Source organism: Trachurus trachurus (assembly GCF_905171665.1).
Source record: "Trachurus trachurus genome assembly, chromosome: 17".
NCBI lineage: Eukaryota > Metazoa > Chordata > Actinopteri > Carangiformes > Carangidae > Trachurus > Trachurus trachurus.
This window is the reverse complement of record NC_139900.1, coordinates 3,016,383-3,041,266: the sequence shown is the minus strand read 5'-3', so window position 1 is coordinate 3,041,266 and position 24,884 is coordinate 3,016,383. Positions and strand designations below refer to the sequence as shown.

Genomic DNA, 24,884 nt, shown 5'->3' with positions numbered 1-24,884 from the left:
TCGGAAATCGCGTTTTTTTCCTCTCCTGGTGAATTCAAGGGGGAGGAGGCGAGAGTCAGTCGGTTATTGTCAGTGACAGAGAAGATTGAGTTATACATGCAATAACCTGAGAAAAAGTGATTTTCAGGTGATGGATCCTTTAAGCATTTTCCACTTATAGGACTCATGTTTTGAAAGAATACAATAACGGGCTGAACAGATTAATTCAAAATATGCATCTGTTGGTGGAGCTGGTGTCTGTGGTCACAGACCGGAGCAGCTGCAGTCAGATAACAGACAGACTCTGGAAAACCCAGCGAGAACTTACAGTGAGAGCATGCAAAGTCATTCAAAAGGATACATTCTGAACCCCCATCAGTTTACAAACTGTCTTTCACAGAAGATGAAATCAACATTTCTGAATGCTGGTATAACTAACAAGGAGAAATCACATTGTAATTCTTCTCTGTAGCTCTGGAGTCGGCTACAATTTGAGCCTCATTCTGTCAGCATATCCATTATCTACAGTAACTTTATTAATCTCTCTCTACTAAAAACAGAACAATGGAGTGTGAATCTGGAGAGACGATGGAGGTGGCAGCTCTTGGGCGGCCTTTCAGCCTCGGGATGTTGTACGACTGCCGCAAAGACTCACTGATACCTGGTAAGAATGAACATGTACAGATACTGGATGTATCACAATCACACACTAACCAATGGTCTTGCACTTGTTATTGAGACTTTTATGACTAGTGTTGGGGAAAAATTGTTGCTGCAGTCAGATTCAAAACACAGCAGCGCGTTGTTTCCCCTCCCCTACCCCCCAGACTCGAAGTTGCCAGAAAGCGACGCGCTAACCTCTGCTCTGCTCACTGACAGTCAGTCTCAAAGTCTCAAAGCAAAAAGTAAAGAGTAAAAAGCTAAATATTCATCAACAACCTCACTGTTTTATTAGCTTAGCTCAAACGCTGGAAGTGTAGGCTACAGGTAGTGTTAGCCTGCCTCCACCTAAAGTCATCAGAGAAACTCTTCAGCAACTCTAAACGGAAACCAGCGGGCCGATCTTTGTCTCAGAGCTGACAAAACTCTCCGGTAAGGCATCTTGAGCGGTCAAATGCCGCTAACGGGACGAGATCGGTCAAAACGGAGGGTTCAAGCAAAGACGGTTTATTTTGGTTCAAGCTAGCTACATCGAGGGTAGGTTAGCTTCCTATTTCAAAGTAAAAGCACTTCTGTAGGCTATGTAAAGGGCAACGGGTGTTTTATTTTGTGAAAGTAACCGGAAGTGCGTTGGTCACAACGGCTAGCTTGAGTAGCGCCAAATTCGTCCCAACAAAATTGTAAACAGCTGGTATTTAAACAAATTAATGACACACTGCTGATCTAAACGGCTACTTTCTCGCCTAAAAATGTTTGAAATGTCGATAAAGTGATATATTTACAGAGTTTAGGGCTAAAATGAAATCAGCTTCTGACTGCTGATTTCAGCTCGGGTAGGAGGCAGGCTAACACTATCTATACACTTCCAGCGTTTGAGCTAAGCTAATTACGGGCGATACGGCTCTATCTCCCTTGTTACTGCACGCACAGTCGAAAGGATGGTGTCTATCTGCTGGTCATGGACTCAGGAGTGAGGCAAGACACGAAAAGAAATGTTGACGTATCCCTTTAAGATGATTTTACGGCCAGTTGCTTTAGATTTCTTACATATTGTACACTTAATGTTGCAATAAAAGACTATGAATAACTTTACATTTTCTTTTCTTGTAGGAGTGACACTGTGGGACCGTGCTGTCCTGGAAAAAGATGCAAGAGAAGTACCAAAACCTTACAGTGACTTTGAAATAGTGGCATCTGAATCAATAGAGGATAAATCTTCATCTCTTAATGTTGAAGCTTCTCTGAAAGCAAGTTTCATTTGTGGACTGGTTGAGGTTGGCGGATCTGCTAAATACCTGAATGATAATAAAACATCAGAAAACCAGGCCAGAGTAACAATGAAGTATGAGACAACAACAAAGTTCCAGCAGCTGTCGATGGATCATCTAGGAAAAAACAATGTGAAGCATCCATATGTTTTTGAAAAAGGAATAGCTACACATGTAGTCACAGGGATTCTTTATGGGGCACAAGCTTTTTTTGTCTTCGACCGTGAGGTGTCAGAAAACGAAAACCATCAAGACATTAAAGGAAACTTGAAAGTGGTGATCAAGAAGATCCCATCCATTTCTATAGATGGTGAAGGTTCAATGAAGATGGACGTTAAAGACAAAGCAAATGTTGAGGAATTCTCCTGCAGATTCTACGGAGATTTTTCTCTTAAAGAAAATCCCGTTTCTTTCCAGGATGCAGTACAAGTCTATCAAAGACTCCCACAGTTGCTGGGACCTAATGGAGAAAATGCTGTACCAGTGAAGGTCTGGCTGTTTCCACTGACAGCTTTAGATTCTTCTGCTGCTAAACTTGTTTGTCAGATCAGTATAGGATTAGTTCAGGAAGCTCAGAGCGTCCTAGAGGACTTCAATGAGCTGGAAATGAGGTGCAACGATGCAGTGAGAACAACAACTGTACAACAGTTCCCACAGATTGGTCAGAAACTTAAAAGTTTCAAACAAATGTGCTCAGAGTTCAAGCTGGGATTTCAACAAAATTTAGCAAAGACACTTCCTTCAATCAGAGGAGGAGGTGAAGAGGAGGTCGTGCTCATAGAGATCCTGAAGAAGAGACACTCTTCTCCTTTCAACAGCAAAAGCCTGAATGAGTGGATGGACTGGAAAGAGAGAGAAATCTGCTTAACAAAATCTTTCACAAACATGTTGAAAAACACAAAGATTGTCCCATCTCAGAATTGTCTTCATGAGGAAATCCTCAGTGTGGAGCATTCTGTGTGTTTTGTCTTCACCTCACTGGGAAGTCATGAACCGTTCCTCTCAGCTTTATCAACCTACTTAAGAGGAAAACCCAAAGCAGACGATGCTCAACATCCACAAACTCATGATGTGGAGAAGGAACAGTGGTTTGCCTCAAAAGAAGTAGCAGGTGAAATGAAGCATAAAGCAAAGCTGTTCATTGACTTTGCAGAGGCCAACGAGGAGAACGAGAACATTAAGTTCCTGACAGTCGGTTTGACAAATGAGACAGAGAAAGGTTCAAGCATCTACCTTTATAAAGACGGCTTCTCTGTCACTGAGAACTTTGAACCTCCTTCAAAGCCTGAAACTGTGACAGTGAGTGACAGAAACCACAACAGTGTGACTCTGAAGGTTTCTCCACCCAGGTTTGGAGCAGAGGACATCAGCTCCTACTCTGTAGAGTACTGTGTCAGTGGAGAGGACGGATGGAAGCAGCAGACAGCAGCAAAGGCTGGAGAAGTCACAGTGAGTGGTCTGAGTCCTGACACAGAGTATGTGTTCAGATGCAGAGCAGTGACCTCAGTAGGTGTTGGACCAGTCCTTGAAGTCACTGGTTCCACTAAAACTTTGCCTTGCAGCCCTCCAGGAAAACCTCAAGTTGAATCAAACTCCAGAGAGATATCAGTCATCTGGCAGAAACCTGCTGAGCTTGGACAAGATGTGAAGGTATTGAGCTACATGGTGGAGTACGCCCAAACACACAGCGAGGGGAAAGAAGAAGATCTCCAATGGAAACAACTGGAGTCGAGGGCTGAGGAGGCGATCATTTCAGGACTTCAGTCAGAGACTGGATATGCAGTCAGGGTCAGAGCTGATTGTGGAGCAGCTGGCAGAAGCAAGGAAAGCATCACTGTTCATGTCTGCACAACAAAACCCAAACCTCTCATAGAAAACCTCAAACGTGAAAGTAAAAGGATAAATTCTGAATCTCCTTCAGTTTACAAACTGCCTCTGACAGAAGAAGAAATCAACATTCCTGGATACCGGAGGTATAACTTTGGCAAAGAAAGCTCAAGGAGAAATCGCACTGTGATTCTTCTTGGAGCGACTGGGTCAGGAAAGTCCACTCTGATCAATGCAATGATCAACTACATTGTTGGTGTAGAGTGGAAGGACCAAGTCAGATTCACATTAACTGATGAGGATCAGTTGAGATCTCGAGGTGAAAGTCAGAACCCTGAAGTCACTGTGTACAAAATCAACCATCAGGAGGGTTTTAACATCGACTACTCACTGACCATTGTTGACACACCAGGCTTTGGGTATGTAGACAGCAACTGGATGATTGTAGAGCGTCTACATAATCTCATCACCTTTGAACATGGTGTCAGAGAGATTGATGCTGTGTGTCTCGTAGTTCCAGCTGCTTTACCACGACTCGCACCAACACAGAGATATGTGTTTGAATTAGTTCAGTCAGTCTTTGGAAAAGATGGGGCAGAAAACATCAGAGTTCTGGTGACATTTGCAGACTGCCAACGTCCACCAGTTCTAGAGGCGATCAAGGCTTCAGGTGTCCGATGGCCTAAAACAGAAGATGGATTTCCTGTTCACTTCAAGTTCAACAATTCAGCTTTGTTTGCTCACAACAAGTCGTCTGCAGCAGAGGATGAGGATGATGATGATGAGGGTGGTCTTGATGAGATGTTTTGGAACATAGGGACAAAAGGCATGAAGAAGTTTTTTGTTGCTTTGAACAAAATGAAGACCAAACGTTTGACATGGAGACAGTGGATCGATTTTATGAAGTTGATGTTTGTTCACCAATTCAAGATACAACTGAAAAACTGAAAGAGCACAAAGACCGAGATCAGCTGCAGAAATGAGAAGTTTGAGTTTGAAGCTCCTGTCGCAAAACCTTTTCAAGTGAACATTTATGTTCATGGCATTTTCCTCACCAACTGTTGTTTTACCTGCCATTGTCCTCGTAGCACTGCAAATGAAGCTGGTGAAGAAAAGACCATCCTGTATAAATTTATCATTTATCCTTTTAATCATTCATTCATCCCACAGTGGGGAAATTTACTGTGAAAAATTGTGGGGAAAAATATAGAGCATAAATAATAAATATAGCAATAAAGAAAGACAGCTTTGCTTTATTTTGTGTGTATTTTTATAATAAAAAAAAGGATTTCATGCAAAAATGTAATTACACATTTCACATTAATCACATGTTTACCCTTAATCAGCTTCATTCTTAATCTACTGTTCATTTTATTTTAATGGCTACAATGAGAATAATGTCAGACTCCTGATACTGATGTGTATGGACTTAGATGTTATTGTCCTGTAGAGAAACATAATGAGTAGGTAAATGATGATAAACTTCAGTGTGGATCAAGTGTTGTTACCTGAGGTCATCTGATGTTTCAGTGTCACTGCTGACTAGTAGTTTATCCTCTGGTCCAGCAGAGGGCGCTCTTCACCTTTCTGTCAGCTTGACCCAGCTACACCTGTTGGATATCAGGTGTACAAGCACTAAATCAAAAGGCTGATCTGTGGAACTTATTGTATGATCACATTAAGTTAAATTCAGATTGTTTTCCTGCTGTGACTTTAGTAGATGTTGTATTGTCAGTGGCCAACTGGACTGTTTCCTGTTGCTTAATATGATTGAAGAAATAAAGTGGTGGAGGTGAACTGCAACATGACTTCTTCATCTAATGTTGCAGCGACGTTCTCTCCAATAACAGTGAACACAACAGTTACATATAAAGCTGCAACACTAAAAGACTTCACAGTTTCTGATAGGAAAGCTAACCACACGACCATGCACCTTTCTTTATAGTGAGCATATTCTACTGGATATAAAGAAACATAATCTAACTGGTCATTGGTGGGAATGAGAATCACCTCAACTGACATGTACGTTCAGTAACGATGATGTCACTGTCCTGAAAACTGTATCTAACTAATTCTGTATGAAAAGAAAACATCAGCATTTATTTTATGCACAAACATTCAAATTTGGATCCTGAAGGGCAGGAATTTAGTTTCTTTGTGCACAGTTTGTGTTATTTACGAAACCAGTTGGTGCCTCTCTTTTTTTTTTTTTAACACACAGAGCAGTGAGACATCTTCTAGTTTCTGCAGAGTTGCTTGTTTTCATGGGACCAAACCCCAGCAGTAGCCATAGTAGCCTACATAACTACACTACATTAATAAAATAAGAATACCAACACATATTATAACATATCTTGTCTTAGATTACTAGGCTACATGATGCTATCATAACATTTGCCCTGCATCTTTCACATCTTAGATTAGATTAGATTCGATTCAATGTTCTTTATTCATCCCACAATGGGGAAATTTAGTTGTTACATCAGCCAAGTTAAGAAAGAAAGTAGAGAGGGCTAAATAAACAAAACAACACAAACACAACTCAACAAACAGAAATATAGACACAATAAGCAATAAAACAAATCAACCTTCAACCAGGCAATGTGCAAAACAAGTACTGAGGATATGAGGTATAAGGAGGCCTGATATAAAAGTATTGATAGGTAACGTGACTATGGTGTAAAAATATTGCAACGTAAGTGACAATGATATAAATAGAAGTATAATATAAATACTACTACTGCAGGTGTGCATGATATAAGAATACTGTGATGTAAAGTGACCATTGATATAAAATATTGCAAAGATATGAATATATGAATATAAATAGAGCTGCCACAACAACTAGCAGCTAAACTTTACCTGTTAAATCCACCACCACCTGAGCTAGCAGCTAGCTACAACAACAGTCCTGTTTACTGTAACACTTCACCTGTCAGGTCTTTGGGATAGATCCGTGTTTCTCGGCTCATTCTGCTGCTTCCTCCTCCCGCACTTTATTTTGAAGTCTTCTCTGGTTGAATTCTCTCTTTTAAACGCTCCCGCTTCTGTTAAATGTGTTCAACACCAGAACAGAGTGCGTCGTATCTTCAGTCAGCTGCTAACCAATCACAATCCGAGGAACACGGAGGTTGTACCACGTGAGGAGGGGTGGCCCATCCCCCCCCCTGCTACAAACACAAACTTGGTTGCGCCTGGCAACAGTTTAGGCGGGACAGCGCAGCTAGCTAGCTTACTGTCATATAGCATGTTAGCCTACACAGCATTGAGGCTGCGGTTCCCTGCTCAGCTCCTGAAAACCGCTTCAAGACTCTGTGATGTGTGGACAGACTCATCTCTGAAGGTAGGAGACACCACCTGTCTCTGTTTGGATGGTTTAGAGATGTCAGTAGCCTGGGGTCATTATCAAAATACAGTGAAAAACATGTCCCTGCACTTTCCAGACACACAAATGCTTGAAACTTTTTTTAAATCATCCACATTAAACCAAAAGTATGTAATTTAAAACCATTTTAAATGATGATGATAATTTCAGTTTATATAGTCTATTTACAGTTTTATTTTATTTTTTTCAGTTTTAACTTCCTTTGTATCTAAAAAAAAAACGCTTGTCCCACTGCCATGTTTCAACGCTATTGGACAGTGTAAAAATATTTCCTCTTTTTTATAAAAAAAATAAATAAAAAAAAAAGTGGTCAATAATGGGCAAACACTGGGCTTAACATATGAATACAATTAAATCTAAATTGGCTATTTAATAATAAAAATATTTTTAAAAGAATATCTGTCCTTCGATTTGGTGTCATTGGTTTTACTGGTATCACAGACCATTATTTTGAAAGGTTAAGAATATGTAAGAGAACTCCCAAGGTCAGAAAGAAGAAGAAGAAAAAGACCCATTTAAGACAATACATTGTGAATGTCTCTTTCATGAGTAAAAAGTAGGCTAAGATATTTCCAATTAAAATTTCATTTTTCAATGTGGTTCTTTTTTTGTGTCATTGGTGTCACTTTGATTTGCGCTATAATGAAATATTTTTATGGAGAAAAAAAACAGTTTAATAAGTATAATTTATAGATTTTAAGGTGCTGACTCATGCTGGCTTTGAGCTAGATTGGACACTATTTTGTGTAATTAGCCTTTTATAGATATTTGTCATTGGTGTTTCCATGTGGTAACTAACACCAATGACAGAAAACTAAATGATAGATGAAAAAAAAAGATAAATATTATAGTTGTCCATTATAGTTGGTAAGATAGTCAACATGCTAATAATTAGTTCCCACTAAATTCAATTTGTGAAAACTTAATTAAAATTTTTAACTTTTTTGACTCGGAAAATCACCGTAAATGACCTGTCACGATGTGTGGACAGACTCATCTCTGAAGGTAGGAGACACCACCTGTCTCTGGTTGGATGGTTTAAAGATGTCGGTAGTGATGGAGAAACCGAAGCTTTCTGAACCACTGAATCAATATGAAGCTATTGTTGTTGAAATGGTTCAGTGTGTCAAAGCATTTGATACAATTCAACAAGGCGACGTCTGCTGGTCAACCTTCAACACAGCATGCGTGGAACAATAAATGGTGAGTTGTCATCACCATGAACTGTGTATGTTTAATAAATAATTTTCTGTGTGCATCTTGAAATTTTTGACAGTTTTTTTAAGGTACACTTGGGTTATAATATGATTGTGTCATTATAACATTGTATGTGCTTTTGCAACATTGATGGAAATACAAAAATTATATTTACAAAATACAAAAATGTGAAAGAAAATCGGAAAATAGAGGCTGTTTGGACAATAGTACAAAATGCTGATAAGAGAATGGGAAGGGGTTTTGATTTATATTTAATAACAAGATGATCTGAGTTGAGTTTGGCTTCAGTCTGTTTCTCTTCTTCTTTGTGACTCAATGTGAGTGTATAACTGTGATTTTTGGCATGGGGAAGCGAGGTGTCGCAACATCTTGCTGCGATTCTTCTGCTTTGAGAGATCGATACTGTCGAACTGCCTGTTTGGAGCATATCAATTATAGATGTCGATAGTTAGCTATTATGAGAAGTGACCTGAATATTTACATTCTGGTGTAGTAGATAAACATTTCACTTTTACACCCTCACAACACATTCATGAAAACTAGTTCAAGGAAAGAAACATTGATAACAAAAACTAAACTAAAATTTAAAAAAACTGTTAGTCAGCATCTACTTTGTTCAAGGAAATTACCCAATGTGCCGATTCTGGTCCCAGTTCCGTTCCCGTTTCTGGTAGATCCAGGTTCCAGTCCCAGTCTTGGGGCCACACAGGCCAGTCCTAGTTTTTTTAATTCCCTGTTCCGGTTCTAATTGTGCTCCTGGTTCAGATTCTAGGCCTGTGGTGTGTCTCAAATCGCACACTTCTCTTAGTGCACTGCCGTAACAGTACACTGTACACTGTAAGGCAGTGCACTGTCTTGTGCAGTGCACTAATTTCGACAGGTTAGCACCGTCTCAAATCAAACACTGCCGCTGCGCACTTACCGGAAATGACTCGACAGCTTCTTCTTCTATTTTTTTTTATTCTGAATTGCAACCGGCCGTTGTAGCCCTATCGCCGACACTTGACAGCGCTTTTTGCCGATCAAAACGAGCTGTGTTAAGTTGTGTTTTATTGTGTTAGTGTTGTTGTTGTGCTGTTATGAGTGTTTTTTAAAGACATTTACGCCGGTGTCGGCTCCGTCGCTGCTAAAAGCAACCGCTGCCGTTTGAAAAGTAGTGACGTGCTTCCGCTACGTCACCAAGATGGCGGCCGTTAAGTGTGGAAAGTGTCCATCGATCCACACTCAATTTTCTGGCCGTTTGAGTGCACCAATGTAGTGCGCATAGTGCACTACATTTTCGCACACTGCTCAGTGTGAACGCACATCTGTACTCAAAATATTAAGTGTAAGTGCAGAAGTGCGCGATTTGGGACACACACTGGTCTCGGTTCCGGTTCTGGTTCTGTCTGTCCTGGTCCCGGTTCTAATTGTGGTACCGGTTCTGGTTCCAGTCCTGGTCCCAGTCCTAGTTCCAGGTCTGGTTCTAGTAGTACAAGCTACGGTTCTGGTCCTCAACCCAGTTCCGGTATGGTCCCGATTTCAGTCCCAGTCCTGATTCCCAGTGTGGTCACAGGTCCAATCCTGGTCCCAGTCTCAGTTTCTGCTCTGGTTCTGGTCCTCGTTCTTTTTGGTTCTGGTCCTGATATGGTCCCGGCCCTGGTTGTGCTGGTCCTGGTCCTATGGCAGACCCTTTCAGAATTTCCGACTCTCACACTGACGTCAGTTCAGTCCCTGAGGTCCAGGACCCGGGTCTTCAGGGGGCGGACTGGACCTGGACTTTAACGGAGGGAGAACCGTGGGAGCTGCAGCTGACGTGAACGTAGTGAAACAGGAAGTGAGTGAGAAAGGTTCCACAGTCCCTCTGGCTTCAGCTCTACACAGTGACTCTGTGTTAACACTGACAGTCTGACATGTTCTGACAGGATGGATGCTTCATGTGACTGCTGTGTTTTACACTGACCACAACGTTAGAGTGGAGATAAAGACCGTCACCATGTCTGATGGGATGGAGGCTTCAGCTCTAGATCCTGGTGAATCTGTACAATCAGCTGTTCTCTGTCTGTGAAGCTGCTGATTGTTAACGTCACATCCTCAAAGCAAATGTAAGAAAAAACAGATTCATTAAACCACAGGTAATAAAGTAAATCTAATCTAATCTAATACGAAGGAAAAATAAAAAACCAATATAGACTGTAGACTCTGTGACTGGTTGTTATCAATTTCCTAATCAATTACCAATCAAGTGGATACACAGGCCCTCATTTATTAAACTTGCGTACACCAAAAAAATGGGTGTACACCAAATTCACCGCAAGGATCGGCATTTATTAATCTGAGCGTGAGCGTACGGTACGCACAAATCTCACGCCAGCTCTGACCAGGTGTACGCACATTTGGAACCAGCGTAGAACATGCAGGAAGGAGTGCTGCTGTGTCAGAACGATTATTAAACCATAGTCTAATAACGCAGCGATGTGGACCACATGTTGTTGTTGTTTATATTGATAAAAAGATAAAAAGTAGCCAAAAAAAAAAAAAAGAAACGATAAAACCAAGTCCGTGTTGAAAATATAACTCGACTTTTATTTTGGGCAACTGAGATGAATTAAAAACCACGATGTGACAGATGCTCGTTAATCAGCTGTGTAAACAGAAACAGTCAATGACAGACAGACCTGTTATTGTAGATCACACACACAAACTTCCAACAGCTCCTGCACCAGAGCATGACCGGACGGCTCCTCAGTCTCTCTCTCTGCCGGACACCGGAGCCGACGGGGGGGGGGGCGCTACCTGTCCAGGTGCAGCTGATCTCCGCGGCGGAGTGTTTTTCTTTTCTTTTTTTCCCCCGTCACCGGGACCTGTCAGCGGGAGATCGAGCCGGTGTTTCACATCCCTCCATCAGCCGAACCATAATCGGTGCTGATGGTCATAAGGTCGCGTTCGCAGCAGTAATATGCCTATGATTTCTCCTCAGTCTCTTGTGTTTAGTAAACTGCAGGAGCATTTCATGAGGTCGCTGGGTTTCCTGACGTGGTCGGTGACACGTGCGTCTGCAGCCTCCATCCACCGGGATGACGCTTATCAATCACAAAATCTATCAATCTATCAATGTCCAGATATTTAATGTTGCCGCCCTCTCCCTGTTCAACGTGGTAATGTCGGTAAAGTCCCTCTTCTTGGCCGTCTTCCGTGTCTCCATGTCGTAAAAGGGGCAGGGCGACGCCTCTAAAGCAGGAATATATCGGGGCATGACATTTAAATTACGCTCGTTTTCAGCCGCCGGATTTATCACCACCACGCCGGTTCTACGCCGAAATCAGCAGCGTACACACTTTTAGTAAATCACACGTGACACTTGCCGTACACTGATATTTACACCAGAATCTACACCAGATCCTGCGCAAGTTTGATAAATGAGGGCCACTGTGAGTAGTGGGACAGTGGAGACTGGTGTTACTATGTGGAAAATAACTGCGACATCAGGATCAGTATGGGTGGAGATAATGCGGCAAGTTTACTTTCACTTTCAGGCTTGAAGTGTGTGTGTGTGTGTGGACTGTCTCTATATAAGCAGCAGCTCCAGAGCTCAGACTCAGACAGTTCCTGCTCCCTCGCTGGTCACTGGTGAGTAGCTGAGTCATTGTGATGTTGAAGGTTTCATGTTAATATTAAGATGCTCCTGAAGTCTGTTTATTGATAAACTGATGAAATCTAAATGTTGTTGAACTCAGTTTCATTAATAGTGTCAGAGGACGAGTTCAGACTCTTCTCAATCAATGTCGTTTTTTTCTTTTGCATGTGAAGTCTGAATGTTGATTTAAAAAGTGAAGAGTATACAGAAGAAGAAAGAAGCTTTGATTGACAACTGGGGGCCAGGTACTTAATGCAATATTCAGCATCTTCCAATTAAAGGTACATTGTGTAAGAATTACTCCCATCTAGTGGTCCAGTTGTAGATCGCAAGCAACTCAGTCGTATTTTTCATGCTGCATTCACGTGAAATCGGTTATATGGCAGATGGACGACAGCCGCTGAACGTAACGGCATAAACAAGCCTCTATATAAACAAGTGGTCCGTCAGCACGATGCAAAACAATACACGTGACAATATGTTGTCATGGCGATGTGGTATTGTTTACATGACCCACGTTTTACCATCTTTCTCTGGACTTCTGTGACTAAAATGACATCTGGTTTGTTACTGACAGACGTTTTTCCAACTGCACCTGAGCCAGCACCGAGCTTATCCGCTCCATGTAGATATGAATGATATGAACGGCTCATTCAGAGCTGAAAGGAACACTTCACTTTGTTGTACTGATTCATGAAAAACAGACTTTTGAACCTAATAATCGATTTTTGTGATTAGATAACAGGGGAACTTACACAAAGTACCTTTAAAGAGAATAAAATAACAAACTAAACAGATTAATCTAAAATGCATAACTATTGATGGGTCCTCTGTCTGTGGTCACAGCTGCAGTCAGAGATAAGACAGTAGAGCCAAGCCCAGATGGCAAAGAGCAAGGGTGGGGTTCACCCGGAGCGGTCACCTCTTTGGGGGGCGGGGGGCGTCAAGAATAAATATGTATGGGAAACACTGCGTTTACACATGCTGGTTTTTTTCTCTGGTCCAAAGTCCAAACCAGGGATGCTAAGTTGTATATCTGCTACTCACGGTACTGAAAAAAGCAGGTACCAATGTATTTTTTGCGTGTCGGCATTGACTTGGTACCGAAATATCAGTTCTCGTGACAACCCTATGTCTTTGTATTGACAGGAAGAAATCAACATTTCTGGATGTTGAGGTGTAACTAACAGGGAGAAATCACAATGTAAAGCCCCTTTCCCACTGACCAAAAAACCTGTTTAAACCAGCCACACCGCTCGCCAGCTGGAGATCAGTTGTTTTAGACCAGTGGGAAAGGAGTCATATATGCCGATTGTTGATCAGCTTTCAAAAACCCTGCGTCAACCCTCTAACTTCAGTAGGAAAGCGGCATAATTCTTCTCTGTAGCTCTGGATTCAGCTGATTATCTGTCGGCTACAACTTGAGCCTCATTCTGTCAGCACATAATGTATCTAACTGTTAAACTGTCTCTTCCAAAGACAGAACAATGGAGCGTGAATCTGGAAGGACGATGGTGGTGGCAGCTCTTGGGCGGCCTTTCAGCCTCGGGATGTTGTACGACTGCCGTGAAGACTCACTGGTACCTGGTAAAGATACTTGTTGTATCACAACCAAACACTAATAATGGTCCAGTCAAGAAAGCCGTTCACTTGTTATTGTAAAAGACTTCCATTACTGGTTACCTGCTTGACAGTTTCAACTCAGAAGCATCATCCGACGTGCTGCTGACGTGTCATTTATCAGCTGGTCGGTTCGGCGGACTCTGACAGGTCCGCCTGACTGCTTCTGAGGAAGACTGGAGTCACAGTCGAAACTGTCAAGCAGGTAACATCATTCTTCATTTTATTGTCTGAACACAAGAAAAAAATAACAAATATATAACAGAAGACAAAATGAGCATAATCGATCTAGAAAGAAACATTGACAGCAATAACAAAAAAGAAAAAGAACTGTCAGTCAACATCAACTTTGTTCGAGGTAATTACCCACAATGCAGATTCTGGTCCCAGTTTCAGTCCTGGTCCCAGTTCTGTTCCTGTTTTTTCGGTAGATCCAGGTTCCAGTCACTGTGCAGAGGGTCAACATTTTACCTGTGAAGGATTTCATGAGTTACTGAGGAGTCCCTCATTATTTCAGAATTAATTATTACATATATTCTGTGTTCTCCAATAACCCTCCATCTCATTTCTACTATCAACTACTAAACTGATATTAACATTTCTCTGTCTAAACCTTAATGTCACAATAAAAGACAATAAAGAACTTGTTATTCTCTTTTCGTGCAGGAATGACACTGTGGGACTGTGATGTCCTGGATAAAACTGCAAGAGTAGTACCAAAACCATACAGTGACTTTGAAATAGTTGCATCTGAATCAATAGAGGATAAATCTTCATCTCTTAATGTTGAAGCTTCTCTGAAAGCAAGTTTCCTGGGTGGACTGGTAAAGGTTGACGGATCTGCCAAATACCTGAATGATACCAAGGATTCCAGAAACCAGGCCAGAGTAACAATGAAGTATGAGACAACAACAAAGTTCCAGGAGCTGTCGATGAATCATCAAGGAAAAGACAATGTGATGAATCCAGATGTTTTTGATAAAGGAATAGCTACACATGTAGTCACAGGGATTCTTTATGGGGCAAAAGCTTTTTTTGTCTTTGACCGTGAGGTGTCAGAAAATGAAAACCATCAAGACATTCAAGGAAACTTGAAAGTGATGATTGAGAAGATCCCATGCATTTCTATAGATGGTGAAGGTTCACTGAAGATGGACGACAAGGACAAAGTAAGTGTTGAGAAATTTTCCTGCAAATTTTATGGAGACTTTTTTCTTAAAAAAAATCCAACATCCTTTCAGGATGCAGTACAAGTCTATCAAAGTCTCCCAGAATTGCTGGGTTCCAATAAAGAAAATGTTGTACCAGTGAAGGTCTGGCTGTTTCCACTGACAGTTTTAGACTCTTCTGCTGCTAAACTTGTCCGTCAGATCAGTATAGGATTAGTTCAGGAAGCTCAGAGCGTCCTAGAGGACTTCAATGAGCTGGAAATGAGGTGCAACGATGCAGTGAGAACAACAACTGTACAACAGTTCCCACAGATTGGTCAAAAACTTAATAGTTTCAAACAAATGTGCTCAGAGTTCAAGCTGGGATTTCAACAAAACTTGGCAAAGACACTTCCTTCAATCAGAGGAGGAGGTGAAGAGGAGGTCGTGCTCATAGAGATCCTGAAGAAGATACACTCTTCTCCTTTCAACAGCAAAAGCCTGAATGAGTGGATGGACTGGAAAGAGAGAGAAATCTACACCTTAATGTCTTTTACCAACAGGATGAAGAACACAAAGGTCGTCCAGTCTCAAAGTCATATGTACAAAGAAATCCTCAGTGTGGAGCATGCTGTGTGTTTTGTCTTCACCTCACTGGGAAGTCATGAACCGTTCCTCTCAGATTTATCAACCTACTTAAGAGGAAAACCCAAAGCAGACGATGTTCAACATCCACAAACTCTTGATGTGGAGAAGGAACAGTGGTTTGCCTCAAAAGAAGTAGCAGATGGAATGAGGCATAAAGCAAAGCTGTTCATTGACTTTGCAGAGGCCAACAAGGAGAAGGAGAACATAAAGTTCCTGACAGTCGGTTTGACAAATGAGACAGAGAAAGGTTCAAGCATCTACCTTTATAAACACAGCTTCCCTGTCACTGAGAACTTTGAACCTCCTTCAAAGCCTGAAACTGTGACAGTGAGTGACAGAAACCACAACAGTGTGACTCTGAAGGTTTCTCCACCCAGGTTTGGAGCAGAGTTCATCAGCTCCTACTCTGTAGAGTACCGTGTCCGTGGAGAGGATGGATGGAAGCAGCAGACAGCAGCAGAGGCTGCAGAAGTCACAGTGAGTGGTCTGAGTCCTGACACAGAGTATGTGTTCAGATGCAGAGCAGTGACCTCGGTAGGTGTTGGACCAGTCCTTGAAGTCACTGGTTCCACTAAAACTTTGCCTTGCAGCCCTCCAGGAAAACCCCAAGTTGAATCAAACTCCAGAGAGATATCAGTCAAATGGCAGAAACCTGCTGAGCTTGGACAAGATGTGCAGGTGTTGAGCTACATGGTGGAGTACGCCCAAACACACAGCGAGGGGCAAGAAGAAGATCTCCAATGGAAACAACTGGAGTCGAGGGCTGAGGAGGCGATCATTTCAGGACTTCAGTCAGAGACTGGATATGCAGTCAGGGTCAGAGCTGATTGTGGAGCAGCTGGCAGAAGCAAGGAAAGCATCACTGTTCATGTCTGCACAACAAAACCCAAACCTCTCATAGAAAACCTCAAACGTGAAAGTAAAAGGATAAATTCTGAATCTCCTTCAGTTTACAAACTGCCTCTGACAGAAGAAGAAATCAACATTCCTGGATACCGGAGGTATAACTTTGGCAGAGAAAGCTCCAGGAGAAATCGCACTGTGATTCTTCTTGGAGAGACTGGGTCAGGAAAGTCCACTCTGATCAATGCAATGATCAACTACATTGTTGGTGTAGAGTGGAAGGACCAAGTCAGATTCACCTTAACTGATGAGGATCAGTTGAGATCTGAAGGTGAAAGTCAGAACCCTGAAGTCACTGTGTACAAAGTCAACCATCAGGAGGGTTTTAACATCGACTACTCACTGACCATTGTTGACACACCAGGCTTTGGGTATGTAGACAGCAACTGGATGATTGTAGAGCGTCTACATAATCTCATCACCTTTGAACATGGTGTCAGAGAGATTGATGCTGTGTGTCTCGTAGTTCCAGCTGCTTTACCACGACTCGCACCAACACAGAGATATGTGTTTGAATTAGTTCAGTCAGTCTTTGGAAAAGATGGGGCAGAAAACATCAGAGTTCTGGTGACATTTGCAGACTGCCAACATCCACCAGTTCTAGAGGTGATCAATGCTTCAGGTGTCCGATGTCCTAAAACAGAAGATGGATTTCCTGTTCACTTCAAGTTCAACAATTCAGCTTTGTTTGCTCACAACAAGTCGTCTGCAGCAGAGGATGAGGATGATGATGATGAGGGTGGTCTTGATGAGATGTTTTGGAACATAGGGACAAAAGGCATGAAGAAGTTTTTTGTTGCTTTGAACAAAATGAAGACCAAACGTTTGACATGGAGACAGTGGATCGATTTTATGAAGTTGATGTTTGTTCACCAATTCAAGATACAACTGAAAAACTGAAAGAGCACAAAGACAGAGATCAGCTGCAGAAATGAGAAGTTTGAGTTTGAAGCTCCTGTCGCAAAACCTATTCAAGTGAACATTTATGTTCATGGCATTTTCCTCACCAACTGTTGTTTTACCTGCCATTGTCCTCGTAGCACTGCAAATGAAGCTGGTGAAGAAAAGACCATCCTGTATAAATTTATCATTTATCCTTTTAATCATTCATTCATCCCACAGTGGGGAAATTTACTGTGAAAAATTGTGGGGAAAAATATAGAGCATAAATAATAAATATAGCAATAAAGAAAGACAGCTTTGCTTTATTTTGTGTGTATTTTTATAATAAAAAAAAAGGATTTCATGCAAAAATGTAATTACACATTTCACATTAATCACATGTTTACCCTTAATCAGCTTCATTCTTAATCTACTGTTCATTTTATTTTAATGGCTACAATGAGAATAATGTCAGACTCCTGATACTGATGTGTATGGACTTACATGTTATTGTCCTGTAGAGAAACATAATGAGTAGGTAAATGATGATAAACTTCAGTGTGGATCAAGTGTTGTTACCTGAGGTCATCTGATGTTTCAGTGTCACTGCTGACTAGTAGTTCATCCTCTGGTCCAGCAGAGGGCGCTCTTCACCTTTCTGTCAGCTTGACCCAGCTACACCTGTTGGATATCAGGTGTACAAGCACTAAATCAAAAGGCTGATCTGTGGAACTTATTGTATGATCACATTAAGTTAAATTCAGATTGTTTTCCTGCTGTGACTTTAGTAGATGTTGTATTGTCAGTGGCCAACTGGACTGTTTCCTGTTGCTTGATATGATTGAAGAAATAAAGTGGTGGAGGTGAACTGCAACATGACTTCTTCATCTAATGTTGCAGCGACGTTCTCTCCAATAACAGTGAACACAACAGTTACATATAAAGCTGCAACACTAAAAGACTTCACAGTTTCTGATAGGAAAGCTAACCACACGACCATGCACCTTTCTTTATAGTGAGCATATTCTACTGGATATAAAGAAACATAATCTAACTGGTCATTGGTGGGAATGAGAATCACCTCAACTGACATGTACGTTCAGTAACGATGATGTCACTGTCCTGAAAACTGTATCTAACTAATTCTGTATGAAAAGAAAACATCAGCATTTATTTTATGCACAAACATTCAAATTTGGATCCTGAAGGGCAGGAATTTAGTTTCTTTGTGCACAGTTTGTGTTATTTACGAAACCAGTTGGTGCCTCTCTTTTTTTTTTTAACACACAGAGCAGTGAGACATCTTCTAGTTTCTGCAGAGTTGCTTGTTTTCATGGGACCAAACCCCAGCAGTAGCCATAGTAGCCTACATAACTACACTACATTAATAAAATAAGAATATCAACACATACTATAACATATCTTGTCTTAGATTACTAGGCTACATGATGCTATCATAACATTTGCCCTGCATATTTCACATCTTAGATTAGATTTAGATTTGATTTGATGTTCTTTATTCATCCCACAATGGGGAAATGTAGTTGTTACATCAGGCAAGTTAAGAAAGAAAGTAGAGAGGGCTAAATAAACAAAACACAAACACAACTCAGCAAACAGAAATATAGACACAATAAGCAATAAAACAAATCAACCTTCAACCAGGCAATGTGCAAAACAAGTACTGAGGTTATGGAGGCCTAATATAAAAGTATTGATAGGTAACGTGACTATGGTGTAAAAATATTGCAACGTAAGTGACAATGATATAAATAGAAGTATAATATAAATACTACTACTGCAGGTGTGCATGATATAAGAATGTTGTGATGTAAAGTGACCATTGATATACAATATTGCAAAGATGATATAAATATAGATATGAATATAAATAGAGCTGTCACAACAACTAGCAGCTAAACTTTACCTGTTAAATCCACCATCAACTGAGCTAGCAGCTAGCTACAACAACAGTCCTGTTTACTGTAACACTTCACCTGTCAGGTCTTTGGGATAGATCCGTGTTTCTCGGCTCATTCTGCTGCTTCCTCCTCCCGCACTTTATTTTGAAGTCTTCTCTGGTTGGATTCTCTCTTTTAAATGCGTCGCTCCCGCTTCTGTTAAATGTGCGCAACACCAGAACAGAGTGCGTCGTATCGTCAGTCAGCCACTAACCAATCACAGTCCGAGGAACACGGAGGTTGTACCACGTGAGGAGGGGTGGCCCATCCCCCCCCTGCTACAAACACAAACTTGGTTGCGCCTGGCAACAGTTTAGGCGGGACAGCGCAGCTAGCTAGCTTACTGTCATATAGCATGTTAGCCTACACAGCATTGAGGCTGCGGTTCCCTGCTCAGCTCCTGAAAACCGCTTCAAGACTCTGTGATGTGTGGACAGACTCATCTCTGAAGGTAGGAGACACCACCTGTCTCTGTTTGGATGGTTTAGAGATGTCGGTAGTGATGGTAGAAACCAAAGCTTTCTGAACCACTGAATCAATATGAAGCTATTGTTGTTGAAATGGTTCAGTGTTTCAGAGCATTTGATACAATTCAACATGGCGACGTCTGCTGGTCAACCTTCAACACAGCATTTGCGTGGAACAATAAATGGTGAGTTGTCGTCATCATCATGAACTGTTGTTTATGTTTAATAAATAATTTTCTGTGTGCATCTTGAAAGTTTTGACAGTTTTTTTAAGGTACACTTGGGTTATAATATGATTGTGTCATTATAACATTGTATGTGCTTTTGCAACATTGATAGAAATACAAAAATTATATTTACAAAATACAAAAATGTGAAAGAAAATCGGAAAATAGAGGCTGTTTGGACAATAGTACAAAATGCTGATAAGAGATGGGAAGGGGTTTTGATTTATACTTAATAAGAAGATGATCTGAGTTGAGTTTGGCTTCAGTCTGTTTCTCTTCTTCTTTGTGACTCAATGTGAGTGTATAACTGTGATTTTTGGCATGGGGAAGCGAGGCGTCGCAACATCTTGCTGTGATTCTTCTGCTTTGAAAGATCGATACTGTGTCGGTTGGTTGGTTGATAGCTATTATGAAAAGTGACCTGAATATTTACATTCTGGTGTAGTAGATAAACACCGATGACGTTTTTAACTTTTACACCCTCACAACACATTCATGAAAACTAGTTCAAAGAAAGAAACATTGACAGCAAAAACTAAAATAAAATTAAAAAAAACTGTTAGTCAGCATCTACTTTGTTCAAGGAAATTACCCACAATGCCGATTCTGGTCCCAGTTACACAGAGGAGAACCCTCTGGGCCTTCAAGCTATTCAGTGAAGGCCTAAGAAAAAATATTGAAATAATTTTTGTACTACTATATATTTATTTATTTGTTTTATTTTTATTTTATTTTATTTATTAATTTTATACAGTGAGTAACACACAAGTAATATTTTCTAGATCATTGTTATAAAGTTGGACTAATATTTCTTGGGAAACAATGGGTTAATATAATGGAATGGGAAATGGACCAATCACAATTTTTCTTCCAACGGTATCTGGGCAGTAAATCATCGACTCCCCCTGCAGGGCCTTCGGTGGCTGTGACCGAAGGCCCGTGTAATGCAAGTCAATGTGGGCATGAATTTGAGATTGACAGGTGTCTTAGCCAATCATATTCCACTGAGTTGAGGGCGGGACCATACTACGACAGCTTCCGGGTATTCGCGAATACCCAGCAGAACAACATAGCCGCCAAAATAGTGAGGGAGCGGGTTGCCAAGTCCGCTTATTATACGTGACTTTGGGCTTGTTTTTCTGTGAAGTCGCTTATAAATATTGGTAGTCGTGGGTTGTGGGTTTTTGGGCTTGTTGTTAAAGTGTAGTTACTTATTTAGGGCTGCTTCCAGCTCCATGAGTTGTCAAGCAGATATTTTCGACATGTTATTTAAACGCAGGATAGTTTGTCCTCCTGCTGGATGTGTCACCCCCGTTCCCCCCGCCCCTCCCTTCCCCCGTGCACACACGACACTTTGCCACGGTGACAACAACAACAGAGTTTTCCCCCCCACCGACATCCCAAGATCGGCTTTCACTACACTGATCAAGAGAATAGTTACCGTGAATTCTCAAATAAAAGCCGGTCTCCGTTAGAAGGTGGGTCTATTTTTTATTCCTACCTCATAGCCCATGATCGCCCGTTTGAGCAGTTTCTAGTTTAACAGCTTCATCCGTTTCACAAAGCAGGTTCAATAAACTCTGAGTCTAAACCTGAAACTGATTGATCTACTCTGAGACAGGAAACCCAGAGTTTGCCTCATTTCAGGGTTAACAGACTAAGTTTTCACTAAACCTGCTTTGTGAAACGGACCCCTGACTGAGACTGACTGAGCGGGTGGTGAAGCTCCGACTCGCTGCGGTACGAGCACCAGCACTCGGCCTGAACACAGCCACACTCGGTCATGTTGTTCGGTCCAGCCCGTTGAGAACTCCGACTGACCGAAGGAAAGAGCGGAGCCTACAGTCTGTGGCCGGAGCGCACATTTATTTATTAGAAGTTTAAATGGTGCTGATTAAACGCATGACTTTAAGCTGGGTCAGTTCGGCTGTTGAAGCCCCACAGACCCACAGACCCACAGACCCAGACCCACAGACCCACAGACCCAGTGCCGCAGCAGTAGCAGCAGCAGCACAGAACTGAATTTGTACTGTAAACCTACAATTTGCATACGGTAGTTTGATAGCCATTAAGGTCAGTGAAACATTTACAAAGAGCTTGTGCCTTTTTCCCATTTCACCTCAGGAGGTGTTTGTTTTATAGCCACTTTTGGCAGAAATATTAAATCTACAGTGAAATTCAACTGTGTCTAAGCTCAAACAAACACAAAAAACATGATCAAAAATACATCTTTAGTTGTTGAACAGCTCATGATTGACATTTCACTTTCATTCCAGCTAAACAAATAAGTGAATGTGTGATTTGCTTGTTTCATTTTTTTTTTTAAATAAGTGATTCATGATAGCCAGCTTTGAATGACTGTTTTTCCAGAATCACCTTGTGTGTTGTGAAGCCAGTTAGGGCAAAGAAACATGTAATATGCCGACCATCCATGTGACAAGGCTCTGGCTATTATTTCTATTGCTATGTTTAATTTTTTATTGCTACATGATCCTATTGAAGGCCCAGGGTCTGGGTCCACGGTTCGCCACTGTATAAACTTGATTTTGAAACTATGATTAATTTCATTTTCATGAAAAAATCTGAATTACATTAATCACATTTTTAATCTACTGTTCATTTTATTTTAATTGCTAAAGTGAGAATAATGTCAGACTCCTGATACTGATCAATTTACGTGTTATTGTCCTGTGAGGTAACATGTCTGTGATTGATTGATCTTCTGCAGCTCCAAGGCTGTGGAACTCCCTCCATGACCACCTGAGGGCCCCGCACACCATTGATGTTTTTAAACAAGACCTAAAAACCTATTTATTCATGAAAGCTCTTTGCTAAATTTTTGCTAAATTCTTTTTATTGTCTCCAATAACTTTGTAAATATTTTTTTCTCTGTAGCGCCTTGAGATTGTTGTAAAGCCCATTAAAAATAAAATGAATTATTATTATTATAAATAAGTGTTATTGCCTGTGTTTGTGTGATGTGTTAATCAGAGCTGCACCTTTCCATCTCATTGTGTTGGTGTTGTTTCTCTTTAAGATGATGAGCATGGCACCACTCTTCTGCACGTTCAGCCTGGCAGAGCAGCTGGCATGACCACAGACTCTGGTCTGTCTGGTTGTCCCACCTGCATATTTTCACAGGTGACACCTTTTCTGAGAAACCTGTCTGATTCTCTTCAGTCAGTCAGGTAGATCTCATCCCTCACACACCACACGGCAGCTCAGAGGACCACACACCGCTCTGCTGATGCTGCTTTGAGGAGGGTATTCTTCAAGATAAACAGGCCACAGGGCTCTGGTCTGCAGCCTGAATCAAGGTAACATGACCTTAGGCACCAAAATGATCCTGTTTTAATCACCTGCTTCTGTTTACGGTTTCACTTTCACGGTAGAACTTTTAGTTCTATTGTTGGACAGTCATGACCAGTGGTTGTATTACCATAATTTGGGGGTTCGGGACAATATCATTTTGCCATAGATTTGGATGATTGGCTGTGAGCTACAGCCTCTTAATCAAGATTTAGCTTTTTAATGTAGCTCATTTAAGCTGTGACCAGTTCCTTTGTGAACAAACTATCAGTGGGAAATGGTGATACTGAAGAAAACCTAAAAAAAAACAAAAAAAAACGATTTAAATCATATTCTGCAATGACTGTTTTTATTAATGAAATTGTGTTATAATGCAAAGATGTATGTATTTATGTATATATGTGTGTATCATGACAGTAATCAGACTTTGACAGGGTTATGACTATGCGGTATGAATTCTGACACACCCATCATTATCACTTCAGTGTTGAGTTGATGTCTCTCCCCCTGGTTCCACTGGTCTGGTAACAATCTGAGGCCTTTTGTCTCACAACATTACAAACATAATTTAGACTGACACTCTAAGATGCTGTTATGTTATACAACAGATTGTTTTATTTGTTAGATGTTTTTTATAATAAAAATAAACATTTTATTTAACAACAACACTTAATATATTGATTCTTTTGATGATTAACAGTTTGTATGTCATCATATAAAATTCACAATTATAATAATCATTCATAATCAACATGTTTCTATTGATACCAATGACAAAATGCTGCGCTTTCCTTTGCTTATCCAAGTTTTTTCACCATTGTTTAAGTGAATTATTATTAAATCATTACTCAGTTTGTCTATATTATTATTATTTCAACAAAGCCCACTGGCTGTCAGAAAAACAGTGACAATCCCTGCGAGCTGCTGCATCAGAGAGACATTTGAATTGTCACCCAATTGACCTACAATGTGTTTGGACAAACTCATTCAAAAGGGTAAATTCTGAACCCCCTCAGTTTACAATTTGTCTTTGAGAGAAGATGAAATCAACATTTCTGAATGAGGTCTAACTAACAAGGAGAAATCACACTGTAATTCTTCTCTGTAGCTCTGGATCCAGCTGATTAGTTGTGGGCTATGACTAGAGCCTCATTCTGTCAGCATATAAACTATTTAACTTAACTTTTACTATTTAATTTTGTTAAACTCTTTCTAATTAAAACAGAACAATGGAGCGTGAATTTGGAGACACGATGGAGGTGGCAGCTCTTGGGCGGCCTTTCAGCCTGGGGATGTTGTACGACTGCCGCAAAGACTCCCTAATACCTGGTAAGAATTAACATTTAAAGATACTGGGTTTATCACAACCAAACACTGACCAATGGTCTTGAAAGCCTTTCACTTGTTATTGTAAGAGACTTTTATGACTGGTGTTGGAGAAAATATTTACATAGTTCTGCTGACCCAACTGATTGGAACTTGATACAAAAGGACCTGAAACTCTCTGATCTTATTCTGTACGAGGCTTTTTGCTCAATATTTACAGAAAATGTGAGACCACTGGACAGTGTCTGTGTTTTAAAGTCAATATTCAAAATCACAACTACTGCACTTTTTCTCAAATCTACACAATGTTTAAATGACTGCACTTCATCTTGTAAATGATTTGCACATAGTCCTAAAATGTAGTAATGTCAAATGTTCTGCATGTTTTGTTTTTTTACGTGTACTGCTGCTTTTTTGACCAGGTCACCACTGTAAAAGAG

At 40.8% G+C, this 24,884-nt stretch overlaps 3 protein-coding genes across 3 annotated transcripts in view; all 3 read left to right on the top strand.

Moving 5' to 3' along the window:
• The window catches only part of LOC311000765 (transcriptional regulator Myc-1-like), a 294,713-nt gene that overhangs the window by 172,994 nt on the left and 96,835 nt on the right, over positions 1-24,884 (top strand). The gene's annotated exons all lie outside the window — the stretch shown is intronic.
• On the top strand, positions 544-10,136 carry LOC311000058 (verrucotoxin subunit beta-like; the record flags this gene model as incomplete). Its single annotated transcript, XM_083990693.1, has 3 exons — positions 544-643; positions 1,750-4,153; positions 10,043-10,136. 3 exons carry the CDS (start codon positions 544-546, stop codon positions 10,134-10,136), a joined length of 2,598 nt encoding a protein of 865 aa, XP_083846819.1.
• The window catches only part of LOC311000057 (cytolytic toxin-beta-like), a gene marked incomplete at both ends in the record, with an annotated part of 42,636 nt that continues 31,192 nt past the window's right edge, over positions 13,441-24,884 (top strand). Inside the window, 2 exons of the mRNA XM_083990692.1 lie at positions 13,441-13,540; positions 14,240-14,403. Coding sequence (XP_083846818.1) covers positions 13,441-13,540; positions 14,240-14,403 — 264 coding nt within the window. The remainder of the gene's footprint in view (positions 13,541-14,239; positions 14,404-24,884) is intronic.